The 21133-nt window shown below is 37.3% G+C and overlaps 1 protein-coding gene across 2 annotated transcripts in view; it reads left to right on the top strand.

The window, feature by feature from the left end:
• Positions 1-20740, top strand: part of LOC141488259 (rho GTPase-activating protein 29-like) — an 84042-nt gene extending 63302 nt beyond the window's left edge. The window contains exons 15-22 of one of the 2 annotated variants that reach the window (XM_074188210.1): positions 2573-2671; positions 4562-4716; positions 8971-9159; positions 9393-9530; positions 11349-11554; positions 11884-12151; positions 12280-12391; positions 15841-20740. In XM_074188210.1, coding sequence (XP_074044311.1) covers positions 2573-2671; positions 4562-4716; positions 8971-9159; positions 9393-9530; positions 11349-11554; positions 11884-12151; positions 12280-12391; positions 15841-16655 — 1982 coding nt within the window. In that variant the 3' untranslated portion in view covers positions 16656-20740. The remainder of the gene's footprint in view (positions 1-2572; positions 2672-4561; positions 4717-8970; positions 9160-9392; positions 9531-11348; positions 11555-11883; positions 12152-12279; positions 12392-15840) is intronic. The other variant, XM_074188209.1, reaches the window with a different exon arrangement.
• Positions 20741-21133: the final 393 nt, after the last annotated feature.

Raw genomic sequence — 21133 nt, 5'->3', positions numbered from 1 at the left:
TGCAAAGTGCCAGGAGATCGTTGTGCACAGTTACAGCAATGTCACAATCCTGATCAACTGTGAAAGATCAATACAGTGATGCAAGACAGAGAATACTCTTAAAGAAAATATCCTATCCACCTCCTGAGAGACAACTGATTAATTGAGTACAAATTGAAATATCATTTATTCACTTTATTTTTCTTGGTTCTAAAACAATACATATATCTAATATATACATTTTTGCATGATTTCATTTTTATAATTGATAATCATTGGTTGCTGTCTTAGTGGATGGGGAAAGGAAAGAAAGGAAAGAATTTGAATGTCAGAATTTAACAAGAAAAAATAAATAATAAATTGTAAAATATTCTTAAAATTTGCCACACTAGAGAAGGATTATCTATTCTGGTGTTTAAAGCCTATTGATGATGAGAAAAATCTTTTCTACCCATAATACAGATTTATATGTGTCTGAAAATTGAACAGTGAAAAAAATGGTTAGATAACAATATAAGTAATTATTTTCTCCTTTCCTAGTCCTAGGGATACATTAAAGAGGTGAATCCAGGGGAATATATTAACTGCATTAATTAATTTGCTTTATCAGTAGACCTTAGGGAAACCAAGTTTAACCCAGCTTTGTCCCAGGAATTTGGCTCCATTCTCTCTCTCTCTCTCTCTCTCTCTCTCTCTCTCTCTCTCTCTCTCTCTCTCTCTCTCTCTCTCTCTCTCTCTCTCTCTTTTGGTTGGGGTTAAGTGATTTACCTAAGATCACAATGGCTAGTAAGTGTTAAGATCTGGGATCAGATTTGAATTCAGGTCATCCTGACTCCAGGGCTGGTACTCTTATCTACTGAACCACATAGCTGCCCTCTGGCTCCATTCTTGACCAAACTGTGGATGCCTTAGTCTAACTGGACTTCCCAGTACTGGGTCCAGTTCTCCAGTTTTGTCAAAGACCAGATCTCATGAAGGGTTGATGGAAAGGTTGTGATGAAGCTACTGGCTAAATATATGATTTCGTTTCTTCCTTGCTCTATCCCATTCCCAACTTCTTTTCAAAATCAGTCAATTTTTTATTTGAAGTGGGTTTAAGAAAAAAATCTCATTATTTAATTATAACTATCATTTGTGTAAGATTTTAAGTTTTGCAGAATACTTTATGTCTTTTATCTCAGTTGAGCCTTATAACCAACTGTGGGATGTAGGTAGAGCTTGTTTTTATTTGTATTTTATAGATAAGGAAATCAAGAGTTTAGATGTTTTGTTCAGGGTCCCATAGCTGGTAAATGAGGTGGCATTAGAATTCAGATCTTCCTGACTTTTTTTTTTTAACAAGGGAGTGGGGTAAAGTGACTTGCCCAAGGTCACGTAGTTAGATAATTATTCAGTGTCTGAGGCTGGATTGGAACTTGGTTCCTTCTGACTCCAGTGCTGGTGCTCTATCCTGTGCCACTTAGCTGCCCCCTGACTCAGGCTTGCTGAACAATCTTTCTCTTTCTGCACTTACAATAGGAAGCTGTCTCACCATCATTCCTTTGGAATAACACACTGACCAGAATATCTGTCTTTTAGTATTGTTTACCTTTTCAATCCTCTTTGTTTTACTTACTTGCCCCACTTCAGTTTATACAGAGTTTGCCAAATTTCTCTGAGATTTTCATAGTAATTTTGTTTTTTGATATAATAATTCATTACATTCATACACCATAGGTTTTTTTAAGCCATTTTACAATTGATGGATATTCACCTTGCTTCTAATTTCATTATGGCACCTTTTCTTTTTAACCTACTATTAGTTTGATAACTGTCTATTAAAGTCTTGGAATGGAAGTAAACCTTTTATGGTGAAGCTATTAGAATATTGTAGCCTGTGAGATTCTGTTTGTGTTGTATCTCATGTGGGTTTATGTGTATTTCAAAAAACTTATCTTCTGATCAGTGTACTACTCCCACCATGGATAGAGAGTGTAATTCCCCCACACACACACCCATCTCTAAAATTCAACAAAAATTATCCTTTATAGAGTTATATCACTATGCATATACTTTGACCCATCAATACCACTACTGGGTCTATATCCCAAAGAGATCATAGAAAAGGGACAGGGACCCAGATATACAAAAATACAAAGAATTGGACAGAGAGGGGATGCCCATCAATTGGGCAATGGTTAAATAAATTTTGGTTTATGAATGTTTTGGAATATTATTGTTCTTTAAGAATTGATGAATAAAAAACCTTTAACTTACATGAATTAATACTAAGTGAAGTGAGCAGAAATAAGAGGACTTGTACTTAGTGCCAGTATATTTATTTCTTCTTATTTCTTCTTGTTTTCCCTTTTGTTCTAATTCTTTCATAACATGGCTAATATGGAAATTTGTTTAACATGATTGTACATGTATAACCTATATCAGATTGCTTGCTGTCTTGAGCAGGTGGAGGAAGAAAAATTTGACACTCAAAATTTTACAAAAATGAATGTTGAAAACTACATGTAATTGAAAAAAAATTAGAATACTATTAAAAGTGAAAAATTATCATAATAAAATGAAGTTCTTATTACTCAGGTCTGTCTTTTTCCAGGCGTATTTAAACACCAACTTCCTCGAACTCCATCACTGGGGACTATGTCTTCTACTGATGAGCTAAATGAAAGAGAGCCACCTTCTCCATCTGAGATTGGTACTGTACATTATTCTTTATTTGACCCAGTTTTAGTTAGCCAGATTAATTTAAAACCAGTGTATAGTGATGACTGAGACTTTTGAAATCTTAATATGAAAATGATACTTCTTTGACTCTTTGTACCAAATAATAATATCAACAGCTTACATTTGCGAAGGTATTTTACACTTTACAGAAAGTTTCCTCAGAGCATCCCCTATTAGGTATAGGTAGTATATAGAGCACTGTCCACATTTTAGAGGTGAGGAAGCTTTAGGTTCAGTGAAACTGCCTCACATAGCTGGTAAGTGAAAGAGCTAGGTTTTTGTATTCCAGGTCTTTAGAACATTTCATTATCCTTACATACTGCCCTTCTCCAGACATGATGATTTTAAGATACTGTAATGATTAGATCCCAAGTAAATAATTATTGTGTTATATATGTAATAGAGGCATAATGATAGATTAGAAATTCTGCTTTTATCAGACTAATAATGTGTAGCACTTAAAGAGTTAAAGCAGTCCTATTCAGTGGAAACAATTCAGAACTCTGTAGCAATTGTGATTCTTTTTTTTGTTTTTGCAAAGTAATGGGATTAAATGACTTTCCCCAAGGTCACACAACTAGGTAATTATTAAGTGTCTGAGGTTAGATTTGAATTTAGGTCCTACTGACTCCAGGGCTGGTGCTCTATCCACTGTACCACCTAGCTGCCCTGATTGTGCTTCTTAGTATAGAAACTAGTTCAGATTTGAAAAATTACAAAGAACAATGAAGGAAAGTGGTCATCTTGATGACTTGAGTATATTTCAGATCTGTTCATTTGTTTGAGCACATTACATCATAAGCCTGAGAAGCAAAGCTGCTTTGTCATCAATTTAAGGTGATTTTGGATGTTTCTAAACCATTAGGAGTTATTAGAGATGGAAAGAACCTTAGCGATCATCTAATCCAATGGTAAAGAAACTTAGACTTATGGAGGGGAAAGGGTCTCACATAAGATGACACAGTATTAATAGAGGTAGAATTTGACCCTAGGTACTTTTGACTCCAAAACAATTCCTATTTCTAGTTTCTAGTTTCATGCATTCATAAAAGTAGCAAATTTCTCATCCTAAAAATAAGTTAGTGTGCCTGCCTAATTGGGCCTATAATAGATGTTAGTTTTGAGATGGTGATGATGTTGACACCATGATCTTTGCTTGAAGGTATTCAGCTTGCTTTTTCTAAGAATAAGAATAAACATATGCCTTAAACTGTGAAATAGAGAAGGAAAAAAATGTATTACCATTTAATTAAACTGAAAAATGATGATTGTGTCCTCCTGGAAGACCTGTGTTAATTAAGAGTTAGATTCAATGTGCAAATGAATTGACCTATATGTTTATTTGAAGAGCATATGGTCAATCAGTAGGATTTCTTGTTAAAAATTTTAGTTCTTTAGTTGATCTTATCTTAAAATTCTTAGGATAATGTGATTTAAAAAAAATTTGGTACAAAATAGATCAGATGATATTCTAAACATCCTTATGCTAGTGCTATTTTGTCAGAAGTATTGAAATTTGCTAAGACACTAAGATCAACAAAAAGTTCCTTAAGATCTATAATGTGCTTTCTGACCAGTATTTTAATAAATACTGCTTTAAGGTCAAATAATTGTAGCTTAAATGAATTAATATTTTTAGAAAACATAGGAAAATGACCTTACATTTATAAAAATAAAAATAACTTTGAAATGTACTAATTTTGTTGCTTGCTTTAATGTCTTTTGTTGCCAATCTAAATTAATTGCCTATTTGTTATTAATCTTCATTTTTTAAAAGATTAATTTTAGCTTATGAGCATATTTTTAAAGTCAAGTAAATAACATCTCTCTAAAAATATTAATCAGTCATTTTTCTTTCAAGCCTTAAGTGAACCTCATCTGGCTGAAATTGGACCATTTAGAAATGTCCTAAAATCCAGAGCTGCTTTTAGCCATAAGTTTCGGAAGCTAAGAACTCTTTCTAAGTGCAAGGAATGTGAAAACTTAATAATATTTCAAGGAGCAGAGTGTGTGGAGGTAAGAAATAAGAGAAAAAAAAGTACAATTTCTGATTTTTTTTGATGTTTTTAAAGATATACTATAATAACTGCATGCTGTATTTCATATTCCATACTCCATGAATATTTGAAGGGCTAAATATCTAAATGGAATGATCATCAAAAATACTTAGATATTTCACTGGGTTGGGTCTATGATTTCAGTGATGTGAGTTCGCTCTCCACTGGTTTGGATTTTAATTCTTCCCCCTTCTCATTTTATTGATTATTGTTTCTGACTCTTCTCTCCTATCTTGTGAACTCACCTTCTTTTCTGGTAATACCTGTCATGGTTGAGATTGTTTACCCACTAAATGTGCATGATTCATTGAAATAGGGTTTGCACCCTTTGATGCCTGCTATGCATCTCTCTATTGCCCCTTGAATGATCCCTCAGAGACTGGATTGTTATTCTTTTATGTTGTAGCTCTGTAGTATTATTGGAAAAACTCTAATGTTAGGAAGGTTAACCTTTATTTTAGGAAGATGTTTGGAGTCCTTGAAGGTAATGCCTTGTTTCTCATATTGATCCAAACTAATCATTTTCCTTATATTCATTTTTGTTGTTCAGTCATCTCAGTTGTATCTGGCTCTTTGTGATCCTTATTTAGGGTTTTCTTGGCAAAAAGTACTGGAATGGTCTGTCATTTTACAGAAGAGGAAATTGAGGCAAATAGGGTTAACTAACTTGCTAGGGTTCACATAGCTAGGAAGTGCCTGAGGCCAGATTTGAACTCAGAAAGGTGAGTGTTCCTGACCTTAGGTCTGTCCCTCTATGCACTTGAAGTCAAGGGACTTTACACAGAGGAAGAGGAGGTGAACTTTGGTTTCCTAACATTCCTTTTTAGTCATCAGTCATCAAGCATTTATTAAGTTCCACTCTGGACCAGGGAACTCACAGAGTCCATCAACATGCAAACAATACTAGTAAGATCTCTCTAGAACAAGTTAGGGTTGACTCAAGGGATGATGCTGAAGAGGACTTAGAAAAATTTCTTGCAGAAGGTGGATCTTTAACTGAGATTTGAAGAGAGCCAGAGGATCAGAAGGAGATGAAGAGGGATATTGGTTGATGGAATGTTAGTGTGAGAGAGATGAAAGAGTTCAGTGTCACAGGGTGGCAGAGTATGTGAAGGGAGAAGGTGTAAGATTGGAAAGATAAGAGGGGAGCAGGTTATGAAGTTATTAAAAAGGACTGAGGGTTTTATATTTGATTCTGGAGGTAATAGTGAGATGACATAATCAGACATGAACCTGTGGATCACCGATAATAGCTGAGTAGAGGATGAACTGGAATGGGGGACTGGGCGAAAGGGTCAGGACAACCAAGCAAAAGGTTAATGCAATAATCTGAGCATTAGGTGATAAGGATAGCCCAAGGTGGTAGAAATGCCAATATAGAAAGGGGGAGATAGAGGAATATGTTATGAAGGTAGACATGACAACCAATTGGATATAGAGGGTGAGAGTAAGGATGTGAGATGAACACACTTAAACACCTAAGATAGGAATTTACCTGACTAGGAAGTTAGGAAACTGGGTGATTGGAAGAAGAAGAAGATTAGAAGAAGAATAAGTTCAGTTTGGGGCATGTTTGAAATTTTTACAAGCCATCCAATTTGAGATTGTGTGTCTTCTACACATCCAGTTGAAACTATCCATCCAGTTTTGGTGGTAGGAAACTAACCTTCAGGAGAGACACTTGAAGATTTGGAAATCATCTCAGATACGATAGTTAAACCCATGAAGGACTATGAAAATATAGAAGGAAGCAAAGAGAATCCAGAATGTAGCCTTAGGAGCCCTCACAGTCACTGAATAATAAACAGTGATCTAGCAAAGGAGGTTGAAAAGGAATAGTCAGATGGGTAGTGGGAGAACCAGGAGAAAGTAGTGTCACAGAGAAGAGAGGATGCCCAGGAATGAGAAGATGGTTAATCGTGTAGCAAAGAGGTCAAGATGGATTGGAGCTGAGAAAAGACCACCAGGCTTAGCAATTAAGAAATCAAGGCTAACTTAGGAGAGAATTTTCAGTCAAGTCTGAGTTCAGAAGCTAGATTTCAAAGGGTTGAATAAATAAGAGAGGGAGGAGAAGAAAGCAGTGAGTGGCAGATAACTTTTTTAAAGAAGTCCGTTCAAGGAGAAATTGATTGAATGGTAACTTGAAGGAGATAGCAGGGTCAAGTTTATGGTTAATTAAGGCTGGAAGGGATCTGGGTGTTTTCAAGATAGTGGTTAGAGAAAGGTGGAAAGGTGGGGAAGGGTGAGTAATGATCGACACAGCAATCTGCTAAAGAACACAGGATGTGAGTTGGCTAGGTGGCGGCGCAGTGGGTAGAGCACCAGCCCTGGAGTCAGGAGGACCTGAGTTCAAATCCAGCCTCAGACACATAATAATTACCTAGCTATGTGGCCTTGGGCAAGCCACTTAACCCCATTGCCTTGCAAAAACCTAAAAAAAAAATTGGCAAGAAGAGCCACCTCATCAGAGACTGGGGATGATGTAAAAGAACACTGAGATGAGGAGAAAGAGGAGTTAAAAACCTGTAACATTAGTTGCCTCAGTAAAGCAAGAGGCAAGGATTTAAGCTAAGAGAAGAAGGTGTGTAGGAAATTTGAAGAGAGAGATGTTTGGAATAGCTTCTTTGGGGAATGAGATAAGGAACCAGTTAGGCAGGGTAAAAGAATTTGCCTTGCCCCTGAAGTAAGGCCCAAGTTGAAGTTGGCTAATATAATTTATAGTGTTCTGGTCATCGTGTCTTCTTCGAGTCTGTCAAAGCTTGGGAGTATTAGTGGAAATGGATAACTAGAGATAATCTAAGACTGGTGTTTGGTAGTAGAGGAGCAGCAGTAAGCTCAAGGGGGGGGGTGACATTCAAGAATAGATGAAGGTATGGTGTGGAATTGCTTGTGATACTTAAGTAATTATAAAAGAGAAGCCTCAGAAGTAGAGGGATTTGGAGTTCTTCCTGAGTACAAAGAATAAACTAAGCAGTGGGGAGGTTCAGGGAGGGAACAATAGGAGGTTTTGGTCAGATTGAGGAATGTCTTAGATTTGGGTTAAGGAGTTAGGACCCTGATGGGTAATGATAAGAAAGATCTGGTGTGTAACCATCTTTCAGTGTAGAATAGAGTGAGTAGTTATTGAGGAAATTTAGGTATTGAGAGGTTAGGAAGTTTGAGAGAATATCAGAATGGACATTGAAGCACCCCAGATAAGGACAGATAGAAGGAATCAGAAGAGTCAGGCCCTGACTTGAAGAAGTACTGAATAGCCATTTGTGATTTAAAAAGAAGAGAGTGATGGTAGCAACTGGAAATTTCTAAAAGCATCAGTGGGGAGTAAGGAGTGTTTTAAAGCCCTACCAAGCACCAGTGGGTCAAGAAGGTGATAAAAGCCAATACTGGAGACTTGGTGGTTAAGGTTATATATCTCCTGGAGGGACTTAGATCTCAGAGCCAGTGGATGGAAGGAGTGTGAGAGCATGAATGAAAATGAAGTGAAGTTTATTCTCTTTGGAAAAGAAATCCTGCAGGAAGGAGGCACAAAAAGAGATTGGGTAATGGGCAGGGGGAGGTTAGAGGAGGCTGAGCGTCGTGTGTTAGTACCAGGGATAGGAAGAATTACATAGTGGGCCTGGTTAGCCATGGAAACTGTGGTGAGTAGCAGCTGAACCATACTCTCTATTGTTAGACAAGATCAAGGGCACAGGCTCTCAGTGACTCAGCCTGGTCCTCTAAGCTGGCTGGGCAGGAAGGTAGAGCTGACCCGTTCCTCCCTGCTTTATTCTCTCCAAACCTGACATTTGTGTTGGCTTCCTCCAGGTAGCCCTTTGCAGCTATCCTTCCATTTAGCAGCTGCTGCCTTGTGTCTTGTGGTATGGCATCAAGAGCCACAACCCGGAACGCTGCCAGTGGTCAGTTGGGTTCCTGTCTCGCATGTGACAGTTTAAAAATCCAAGGAAAGATGAATTCTGCCCAAATGGCTTCAAATTGCCTTGGGATTCTCCCACACCTTCACCCCAAACCTGTACATCACTGACACTGGCTGGGTGACCCTGAGTACATCGCTTAACCTCTCAGTAAGTGCTTAGAAGAAGATCTTCCTGAGAAGGGGCACATTTATACGAATTAATTAATTCAATGTTTGTATACCATTTAGCTTTTATTTCTCCACTTGTTAATATTTTGTATGCCTCCAGTAAACTACACAATAAAATCTCCTCTCTTATAGTGCTCCCTCGTATGCCATAAAACATGTTTAGAAATGTTAACCATCCAATGTGGGCACCAGAGACTTCATGGAAAATTACATCTATTTGGTGGAGAATTTTCTTTGGCTGCTAAAAATGCCCCTGATGGCATCCCCTTTATAATTAAAAAATGTGCATCAGAAATTGAAAAGCGAGCCTTACATGTGAAGGTATATTTTATTTTTGTTTATTTAAAATGTAAAATCATTAACAGATTTTGTTTTAGTAATCAAGAAAAAAATTTTGTTAGAGAAAACCATCTTCAATATTACGTAACCAATATTCAGTTTTCTAAGAAATAGTTTTAAATTACTTAATATTTTCTGAAATGTCAATTTGAACTATTTATTGAATCATCTTGTACCTAAGGAAATATTTTTTGCTTACTTTTCCCTCCTTTAAGGGAATCTACCGGATGAATGGTGTCAAATTAAGAGTTGAAAAACTCTGTCTATCATTTGAAAATGGAAGAGAGTTAGTAGATTTATCAGAACTCTGTGAACATGATATTGCTGATGTTCTCAAATTATATCTTCGGAAGGTAAAGACTCTCCACTTGAAATTTGCTTTAATTGTAGTAAGAATCTCTGTCTGTCTTTATTATGAGTGAAACTGTTCTTTTATCATTCCTTACAATAACTATCTAGCACCGGAATCACTTTTTGCTGGGATGATGTATATTGTCTATTGTATTGAAGGTACCTTGGGAGAGCTAGGTGGTGCAGTTGTTGGAGCACCAGCCCTAGAGTTAGGAGGATCTGCCTTCAAATCTGACCTCTAACACTTTCTAGTGGTGTGACTTTGGGCAAATCACTTAACCCTGATTGCCTCACATCCAGGGCCATCTCCAGTCATCCTGATTCATATCTGGTCATGATGATCTGGAGGAGAAAGTGAGGCTGGTGATCTAGCACAGCACCCCCCTCACTCAAATCCAATTCACTTGATGTTTGTCATGGTTGTCTTTAAGAACGAAGGACAAACATCATTATCACCTTTGAGCACTTGAGAGTGCTAAGTAACAGGGAATTAAGAACCTCCAGCAACTCAGAGTAAACTATATCTGAACTTGAAAAAGACTCCAGAGACCTTGGAGTCCAATTCTACCTCTTCCTCTTTCTCTGGAACCATGGCCAAATCATTTGACCTTAATAGGCTTGAGTTTCCTCCATAGCAAACAGAAGGACTGGGACTGATGGTTATGAGGTTCCTGGTGCTTAGGTGCAGCTGGCAGGGTAGCGGGTCCAGGGCCTGAGCAGGCTTAGATATGTGACCCTGAGCAAACCACTTAATCCCTTCCTGCCACAGCTTGCTTGACTGTAGGATAGGAATAGTAGGGATGGCAACCCTGTTGGGAGACAGAGAGGTCATATTTGTCCAGAGAGGTTAGTAAAGTGCCTGACACATTGTCGATGCTCCATCAGTGCTTATTGCCTCATTGATCCTTTGATTTGAATGAGTAGCTGGGGCAATTCCCCAGAAGTGGCTGCACTCAGTATTTGAAAGAGGGGGGAGGAAATACATATCTGCAAAACTTGGAAGATTAAAAACCAGAATTTCTGTGTAATTCTTATTACTGAGCCAGAGAATCCACATGGCTTAAAAAGTCTATGGGTCAATAGGTAGAAGAAAATTTCATGTACAAAAGAAGTAAGATGTTTTGAAAGTAGCTTTTTTTTTTTTGACTGGCTCCTAGGGAATTTGAGTTTGGGCTTTTTTTTTTTCTCATTTAGCTAAATAAGACTTGTTATAGAGCTAGTTCATTGCAGAACTCTGATCCTTTAAGGGAATCTACATGGAATCTTAATATTCTAATTTCAAAGACCATTCTCTCACTCTTATTCTTCAGCTTGTACATGGTAAGACTCTGTAGTCTTCTTTTCCACTCCTCATACCACCAGTAAGACAAAGTCATAAGCCAAAATGGTAAATGAGGCTGCAGTGGATTATTCAGATTCTACCCTGTCCTTCAAATGATTTCTTGAGTAACAACTGAGAATCCAGTTGCAAGTACTCCAGTCTCCCATTGCCGTAACTCTCAATCCTTTGTGCTTTTCAGAAGGCACATAGCACATTCTCCCATATATTATAGTCCTTTATGATTATTCTCTTAACCCTCCCCACATTGCCTTAGTAGAAGAACAGTTCAGAGCTTCCTTTTTTGCCCCCACAGCATCAAGCCCAATGTTTTACCAGTTACTTGGGTGTTTATTAGGTCAAAACAGAAGCAGATCTCATGTTCTTAGGATTTAATCCTTTTGAAGAAAAATGCTGGACTGAATAGGATATGATGAGGACCAGGACAAAAATAGATGGTATAATGTATAGGCTGGCATTTAAAATTTTTTTTTCCTTCTAGTTGCCTGAGCCCCTGTTTTTATTTCATTTTTATGAAGAATTAATTGGCCTTGCCAAAGAGAGCCAAAATTTAAATGAAGATCCAAAACAGGCAAGCCCTGAAGGTGCAGAATTAAATAAAGTCCTGAAAAAAATAAAAGTTCTTCTAAAACAACTTCCAGGATCAAACTATAACACCATTAAATACCTCATTGGCCATCTTAATAGGTAAGAGCTTTATCTTAAAGAATATATTCTTTTTTTTGAATAGTAATAGTGAGTTGTGATGGTTTTTGTTGAGGTTTCTTTAATGAGTGAAATTGCTTTCAGGTCCTCCAGAGAAGTAGTCTGGAGCAGAAGAAGTAATCTTGATGGACATGAATTTAGGATTTTTTTTTCATCTAATAATTTGTAAAAATTATTGCTTTCCCCTTCTTCATCATGATTCCTCCTATAATTGGTACTATGGAATCCTGCTGACACCTGTGGAGGTGATGAAGAAAGATATCTGAATCTACTTATATCATTGTAAATCATTTCCCTGTTTTCCTTTCCAGGGTGGTCCAGAAGTCTGCAGAAAACAAGATGCCAGCCACCAATTTAGGAATAGTCTTTGGGCCTACTCTCATCAGGCCTCAGCAGTCAGATGATAAGATTTCCCTTTCTGCACTGGCAGACTGCACTCATCAGGTTCGATTTGTGGAGCTTCTTATAGCTTATTATGAGAAGATTTTTGATGTGTCACAATCGCTCCCTGCTTCTCCTATCCATGAAAGCCCTATCATCAAACCCCAAAAGCCTGAGGCATGTCTTTCTTCAAAGGAAGTGAGTGGTACCAAATTTTGGGAGACTGGTGGAGTTTTCGTGAATGAATGTCAGCTCTTTGATCCATTTTATCTACTGTGTGTATTTATATTTCTAACTCATTTTTAAAAATACTATTCCCTTGACAGGATATTCCACTTTCTCATAATGAGAGTATAATTTCAGAAACAAGTACATCATTGGTTGAAGAATTGCATGACAATAAAAATGATCTGGAAGGAGCTCACGTATCTGTGAATGGTGAGTAGTTACTTGCAAACTCATTATGATTGGATGGTTATAAAGTCAGGTAGGGCATGGGGAAAAGGAATTCTAGATTTGTTCCTAGAAGTAATAAGGAGCCACTGGGAGGCAGACACAGTCGGATCATCTTTCAGAAAAGTGCTTTTTCTTGGCTAGTCTAAAGTGGAGTGGGCAGAGACCTGAGGTAGACCAGAGAGGCTGCTGAAGTCATCCCGGCCTGGGGCAATGACCGGTGGCACCGTGGAGGCTAATAGAAGAGGAGGCTTCCTATATGGAAGAGATGTGGCCGCAGGAACAGGAAAGTTTTGGAGGGGAGGGATGGAGCAGGATCTCCCTGCTCAGCCTCCCCAGGCCCTTTCTGCTGATCTTAGAACATGCTTCAAGCACTTCCCCATCTTGGTCTCTCTGCTCAAGGAGCACTTGAGTTTGAATCGGTCTGAATGTTTCCTATACCAGGGACTCCCCCAGTCTCACAGGCTCCAACCTGGGCATGACCAGAGCAGGCTAGAACGCCCTGCTTGAGACAAAACTACCTCTGGGAAAACGAGGATAAGCCTAGCCCTTCCTCTCAGACTCGAAGGAGATATTGCTGTAAAGTACTTTGCAAACCGGAAAGCACCATGTAAAATAATCACTATATTGGTACTATTATCTTTGTGTCTTATAACTGTATCATCAACAATACTTATTAAGCAACTCTTATGTGCTTAAGCATTGGGGTACAGGTGCAGGTATCTCTTCCACATTGCCAGGGTTAGGGGAGTGGCACCACTGGTATCTGGAAATTCTGCATAAAATTCCTTGCTTTATTCCAAAAATGTCTCTATTTTTAATTTTTCTTTTATGAGGCATTAAAATACCTTATTGTCAATTTTGGATTAAGTATCTGTCATCTGCCCACAAAAATTTACATTTAATTTCTTATACCCACCTGTAACATATCGAACCCTTGATGAGAAAAGTTATATTGTGGAAGAGATAACAGTATAAAGAATAAACAGATCCTTGCATGCATGCCCACATACATCCATACACAGGGAGGTGCAGCATAAATATAGTTGAAGATGGAGTATTTTTAAATAGCTGGAAGTTTGGAGTTAGTGCAGGAGCACTGAGGGTTAGGGTCAGGAAAGGCCTCTTTTGGTGTCTGAACTACAGAATCCATCAGGAGTCAAGAGGACCTCTAGTTGAGAGGAAGCGGGGAGTGCAGAGATGGGCATGTCCCTTGTGAGAAATAGACCTGTTTGGCTGAAGCAGAGAAATAGCAAGGATAAGAATTCAACTTGATGGAGCACCAACTGTGGCCCAGGTGCTGCATCCTCACAGCATCCCCAGCACGTAGGCACTGTTATTGTGCCCATTTGATTAGTTGAGGAAACTACAACAGACAGAGGTGAAGTGGCTTGCCCAGGACAAGTAGCTGTGCCACCTAGCTGCCTCCTGAGTGTGAGAGAGAGGAATGTCCCTGAAGCTACAGCAAGATCCTGTTGTAAAGGGATTTAAAAGTTCATCACTAGAGTCTATATTGTTGATCCTCCAGGCAAAGAGTGTGCCTACAGTTGATTTGGGGTGGGGGAAAATCACATGGTCATATCTGTCATTAATTAAGGAAAATCACTTAGGCCCAAGTAGTAGCCAGTCATCCTCATGGTTCTTAGTAGCAGTAGTATTAATTGGTTGTTGGTAGCAATTAGTGGCAGTGGTAGTGGTAGTGAGAGGAAGAGGAGAGCAGCCTGGAATCCTCTGAAGTTCAATGGCATTAATTCCACTTTTGTTACTAAACGAATGAGAAATGTTACTTTGAGTAGAATTCATTAGGCAGCAGTTCAGGACTCTGTTCATAGATTGGAGTAGGGAGAAGGCTATTCCAGTAGTCCAGGTGAAAGGTGTCAAAGGCCTGAATTAATGGTAACTGCAAATAGAGAGAACAGGTCAGATTCGAGAAGTTTGGAAGTAGAAGTCAAGATCTGACAACACAGTACACATAGAAGAGAGAAGAACCCAAGTAATGCTGAGATTACAGACTTGAGACACTGGAAGAATAGTAGAGTCTTGGGCAGAAGTAGGGATGTTTTGGAAGAAAGAAGAGTTTGGTGCAGAAGATACTGAGTTCAGTTTTATATTTATTGAGTATGAAATATTGCTAGGACATCAAGTTTAAAATGTCCAGTAGGCATATGATGAGCAGAGGGGAAAGATAAAATAATAATAGACTGTGGGTGATACAGGGGAAAACCAGGGGGTCTTATCAGAGAAGTGGACAATTGCAATTAGTGACTGAGGTGTGAAGAAAAGAACAGACATGAGAGAGGAGAGCTGGAGGGAAGAAAGGGGTGAAAAGGAAGAAGTTGATGAGTTTTTTGAGTTTGCCTCTTACTAAGAAATGTATGTCCAGCTAGAAACTCCCTAAGAGCAGTCTTAAAAGTAGTTGCAGTGGTAGGGAGCAACAACAGTAATAGTGGCGGTGGTATAGTAACTGCAATAATAGTATTGGTGGTAGTGGTAGTAGTGGTAGTAGTAGTAGTTGTGGTAGAAGTAGTTGGTGATGATAGTAGTAGTGGTAATAATGGTTGTACTACTTGGTGTAATAGTAGTAGTAGCAGTTAGTAATCCTCATCATTGTTAGTAGCTGTTGATATTAATTAGTGATTATAGTGGTAGTGGGAGGAATCTTCTTAAACTCAGTGGGTTTAATTCCATTTTTGTTGGTAATGAATGAGAAATGTTACTTTGAGGGAGAATTCATTGTTCTTAATGTAGTCATCCTTGCCAGTGTCTCTATTACCCTTTATCTCTTGTATTCCAGGACCTGTTGTAGGGATTTTTTTAATTTCTCTACCTTATGATCTTTCTTTCTTTTCTTCTCTTCCTTTTCTCCTAGAAGTTGTTGGTCCCTACTTGTAGATATTCTTCTCTAAGAGATTTAAACAGCCTAGCACTAAAAGATTTGGATGATTCCTTAATAAGTGATATAGTGCATCAGTATCTTCTCTCTTCTTAGCACTTCTGAAAAAAAAAATCTCACCTTGTTGCTAGTTACTGGAACTTTTGAGCATTTTACTGTTGCTTTGCCTGGTTGTTTTCTCTAATTAGTATATATCTGTGATTGGAAATCTTCACTTCTTATCAGAAACTGGTTATTATTCCATCTAAATTATGTTAGAATTCAGTATAACTGACATGTGATTTAAGCAAGTCACATTCTGGAGTAAGGACTTTGTAGAGTGTCACTAAAGTATATTTTGCATCAAGTATTTTTCCAGAAAATGTAAATTTTGTCAGGTGAGTGAGTAGTAAGGACAGTAATAAATTCATTCTTTTTTTGTATCTTCTGTGCTGGGCATCTATCTTCTATGAGCTTTAATTTCATTTCCCTGTAATTTAATGTGTTCATATTTAGCATGTGTGGAAATTGAAAAGTAACATCCAATTATTACTTCTTTCAGAAAATGCTATGTCTTTGGTTTTTGATGAGACCAAACTCTACCCCTTCAAGAACAAAAATAAATTTAAAGCTAACGGTCATTCAGAGGTGAGATATAATAAAATAACCTTGAGATCTCCAAGAATAAAGACATCAGTTAGACCTGTGAGTTTACCTGTAGATGGATTCCTTCCTCCACACTTTTTAAATGAGAACAATTCAAAAAATATGGAAACTTTAAATTCAGACAAATATGGCAGAAGTTCAATCACTGAAGAAATGTCTGAAACAAAATCTTCTCCTAACTCATCCTCCAGACTTTCTTATTATGACCCCAAAACTTGGGACAAACCAGTTAGTCAAGATGATACAAGCACAAGGACAGCAGTGATTATGCCCAATACATTCAAGGAAAGCAGAGAACCCAAGAGTGGTGCTAGCATTTTATCTCCCAGCTCCGAGATCCCTCCACCCTTGATCATGCAGCTCAGTCAACCGGACGTGGTGCCAGCGAAAGTGGGCAGAGTGATATTAGAGGGGTGTTCTTTGGATTCTAATCGTTTCACTGCTTTCCGGGCACGGAGAACTCTGCAGCCCCCACCAGGGACATTTTATACTCCACATCCTAACAATAAGGTAAAGGATAATGAGGAAAATTTTCCAGAAACATCTGTCAGTGCCAATCCAGAAAATTCCTCAGATTCACCTGGACAGCAGGTAAATCAACCCAAAGCTAGCCCTGAAGAACTTCACTCATCTTATATGAAACCAGTGTGCCAGAGACTAAGACCAAAACGACTTCATGACTTAGAACAAAGAGAAGCACAGTTTGTATAAGATTGCCAAATCTTTGTCTTATTTTTATTTTTGATTGAAAGATGGGATAATGGAATGTTGTAGAAAGTCTGTTCACAGTTAGCTAATAAGAAAAGATTAAGTATCTTATTGGGACCACTTTTGTACCATATTTGAATTATTTTTAAAGGCATCATTTTGAAAGTTAGACTGGAAGGGTATTACAAAGTAAAATGAGTGACTTATTTTTTAGTTTAGTATTTTTTTTTAAGAGCAGAGAAAGCACAGTTTGTATAGGGTTGCCAAATGTTGAATTTTTATTTTTTACTTTTGGTTGAAAGGATAATAGGAATGTTGTATAAGTCCATCTGTAGTTGGGTAATAAGAAGGGGTTCAGTATCTTCAATGGGACCATTTTTGTGCCATATTTCAATAATTTTTATAGGCATTATTTCAAAAATTAGACTGGAAGGGTATTATGAATGAGATTTTTAGCTTAGTAAGGTTTTTTTTAGGTTTGTTTTTTTTTTTTGGCAAGGCAATGCTGTTAAAATGACTTGCTCAAGGTCACACAGCTTGATAATTAGTAAGTGTCTGAGGTCGGATTTGAACTCAGGTCCTCCTGACTCCCCATTAAGTTGTTTTTTTATGAGAATAATAAAATGCAGTTCTTGAACTAATAGGTGCAATTGCAAGAGCTTCAGTTTTTGAAGGAGATTTTAAGTGCTTATTATTTGAAAAAAAGATAGTATTTCCTTATACAAAGCTTAAAACTTCTTAGTATAAATTATGTGTTTTTTTCAAGTCTGACAATTTAAATTCTTGTACTTTTTTTATAAAAACTTAAGTTTTTTAATCCGTGCAATCCCATGTTTTTCTCCTTAATAGATTATCTAACTGCCAAATTGGTTTATCGCTGTATTATATATATATATTTTTATGTTTGTTTTCATTTGTTGTCAGTTTTTGTGTCTTGTCACTTTAATTCTACAAAGAAAATGCACTTAGTTAAGCTGCAAAAGTATAAGGGGTGATATAATATGTTCGGTGAAGGGCAGAAAATTATCAGGATGAAGAGGCATGGTCCCATATAATTGATGGAGGTGTAGCTTCTCTCAATCATAGTTTTAGGAGGATCTTTTTGAGGGTAGGCTGGCAGAAGGAAGAAAGGCCACCAAGGTGAAGAAACATGGCCTCCAGGAATTGAAGCTTAAAGGTAATACCTCCTCCATTGGTATGTTATCTATAGTCTTCTCAGATGTTGGAGACAGCTGCATTAATCTGTTGGGATTGGCAATGGTACTAGAATTTTCCGTTTTCAAAGTTACTGACTCCTGTTCATATCTACTATGTTATTCAGTTTTTTCTAAAACTGAGTACACAGTATGGGTCAAAATAAATAGAATGTCCTCATTTAGTATATGCATCTGATATACACCTTATATATTAGATGTTTTTATACAATTGTGTTATAATTGCTAAATGTAATAAATATTAACTTTTTAACCTGTTTAAAGAAATCATAATTTCTTATTAACCTACTTCCATGACTTGTCTCTTTTTAATTTAGGGATTTATTTGGAGCTTGGAGCACAGTAAGTTTTCACCACATAGTTTGTATCATATTCTGGAAAGGCATGAATCCAAGGATTAAACATGGGGGAGGGAGAGATGAGGGAGATTTCTTTTTGTTTGGTTGGTTTTTTTTGGTAAATAGAATTATTTATTTATACACACATTTATTATCTATCCCTCTTATTATCTTGAGTTGCAGTGAATAACAATAAAAGTCTCATAAGCACGCATGGTTCAGCAAAAACTTGTCTGAAAATGTCTGCCCTGTTAAACTGATCATCCCTCTGGCAGGAAGTGAGTGGTGGTTCTCCAGCTTCTTGGCTTGGCATTTGTCCTTGATTTGACAGTCTTTCAAAAACTATTTTTCCCTTTATTACACTTACATCACATAAGGTGTTCTTAGTTCTGCTCACTTCCCTGTTTCAGTTTGTACATCTGCTGAGTTTCCTCTGAACCCCTTTTGTTCAGCTCAATAATATTCCATTACATTCATCTTACCATAATTTAAATGGTCCCAGAGAAAGCCAGCCCCTAAGTTCCCATTTTCCACTACTTTGAAAACAGCTGTTAACAATATTTTTTGTTGACATGTGGGTGGGTTCTACTTTCTTTGATGTCATGGGGGTGGGCTCACAGTGGATGTGTTTTCCTGGGAGTTGCGTCCTCTAAGCAGCCTGGTCATTACCAGAAAGATGGTCTTGGGTTGTTCTCTCTGGCCTTGATGGTCCATTTTTGTTCTGTTTGGCTCAGGGCTTTCCTTCTCCTTGATGCTTCTTAGAAGAGTTGGAAGGGTTGAGTGGTTTAGGATGTGATGGGAGTGCTGGCCAGGAGTCAGCCAACCTTGGGGCCCTTAGGGAAGTTTGCCTCCCCTCCAGTGGGGAGATTTCTTTCTAAAAATTCTGTTAATATGGATCTGATAATTCATCTTTGTTGGGACAGAAACTCACACAGCAGATAAAGCTCAGCAGGTTTTTTGAAGCTTACACTAAGAAGCTACATGACCTCCCCATGTTGTCCTGCTCTAGTATGTTTCAGAAAAGAACTGAAATCCAAGTCATTGTTGCCGTAACTTTGCCCTGATTTCTTTATCTTTTAGGCCACATTGACTTCTGATTTCATATTAAAAGGTATTTTATTATTCCTATTAAATGACCTTTTAAAACTAGGCTAAATGAAGAGTGTTTTTGTATGCTGTGGCACCTTAATATTCTTCATGATACAAAAAAATAGAAAATAACATCTCACCTGTGTCCTGAAAAATGAAGCAGTCTGCCTCTATATAATTTTATATAACCTTTATAATTTTAATATAATTTTAAAATGTATTTGGGCAATGAAGAGTGCTTGAAACTGTTATGAACATCAGATTTTAGTAGAGAGCCAGCATATGGGGAAACCATTGTTAAGCCATAAGAAATTTCACTTTGTGAGAGGAATTTCATTCCTTGGTGGTGCTGCTTTTAGTATCTTCATCCCCATCCTCTGTCCTCCCATTTGAGTAAAGCTCCAGCAGAAGATTCTCTTGTTAAGGGTTTGTTACAGGAGGTATGGTTTGGGGTTGGCTATTTGTACATACTAACAGCAACATTGAACAATAATCAGACCATTCTAAAAGACTTGTGATAGAAAACCCCATCCATATCCAGAGAAAGAATTGTGGAATTTAAATGCAGACCAAAGCTTACTATCTTGAATTTTTAAAAGTTGTCTTATATATTACATCTTTTTTTCTTTCTAATGTTCTTTTCTTTTGTTTGAATTTGATTCTTCTTTTATAACGTGACTATTATGAATCTTTGTTTAGCATGATTATAATACATGAAAGCCTATATTAGATTGCTCTCTGGGGAGAGGGAAACAGGGAGGGAGCAAAATGTAAAACTCAAAATCTTGCAGAAAAAATAATTGTTGAAAACTACTGTTGCATGTAGTTGAAAAAAAATATGTGGAACCATTCTTATTGTCAGTGACCTCCTTGAAGTAAGTGACCAGCATTGGAATCTCTGGGTCAAAAAGTATGGAATGGTTTCCTCTTCTTTTCTCTTTTAGCTTCCCTGGTTTTAAAGTCCAGGGACCCTTTTCCAATCTCACTTAATTCCAGCGCCTTCCCTAGGTTTGTACGTAATTGTTTGCATATTGTGTCTCCATTGGATTGTGAGCAGTCCAGTTCAGGAACTGTCTTTTGCCTTTCTTGGTATTCCTAAAACCACAGTAACTGGCACATTTATTAATTGACTAGATTCTTCCCAAATGCTTTCCAAAATGCTTTTTAACAACTCACAACTCCACCAAAGCAGCTTTGGTGTGCCTGTGTCTCCACAGTGCTTCCAACAAACTATTTCTTTTTTTTTCCATCTTTGCCAATTTGCAAGCATTTTAGTTTCCAAGAGATAGTCACACGCGAATTTTGTCTTAGTTACCACGTTTTGTTAGAGAAAACTGCCTTAAAATAATTTATGACTTCAGATTTCTACCAAACTGAATTTATCTAATTTATTTTTGCATTGCTTAACATTTCCTACAATGTCAATTTTAAATACTTAATTGTGACAGCTATATTGAAGACTTTGTTCAAAGGAAATATGTGCTTACTATTTGAGTAGATGATAACTATTACTATTCAAATCACATTTGAATTCTTTTCCTTTTTTATTATGTTGCCAAAGATCAGCAAATTTTCATATGAAGTCATGTGAAATCTTCACTTTGTACATTTTAAAAATATATATTTCACATTTAGCATGGCTATTCTAGTATTGTCCTGCTTATCTATTTCTTCCTTTTATTTTAAGTATCTATTTTTTCCAGACTTCCCTCCTCACATTTAGAAAAATAGAAAGGGGGGGAGGGGGAGAAAATGGAGTGAAATCTTATAACAAATATGCATAGTCAAAATAAATTACTGCATTAGTCATGTCTGAAAAATAAGTCTCAATCATTACCTT

This window comes from Macrotis lagotis, chromosome 5, assembly GCF_037893015.1.
Source record: "Macrotis lagotis isolate mMagLag1 chromosome 5, bilby.v1.9.chrom.fasta, whole genome shotgun sequence".
NCBI classification, from domain to species: Eukaryota; Metazoa; Chordata; class Mammalia; order Peramelemorphia; family Peramelidae; genus Macrotis; species Macrotis lagotis.
The sequence above is the reverse complement of the archived record's forward strand: the minus strand, read 5'-3'. Positions and strand labels throughout refer to the sequence as shown.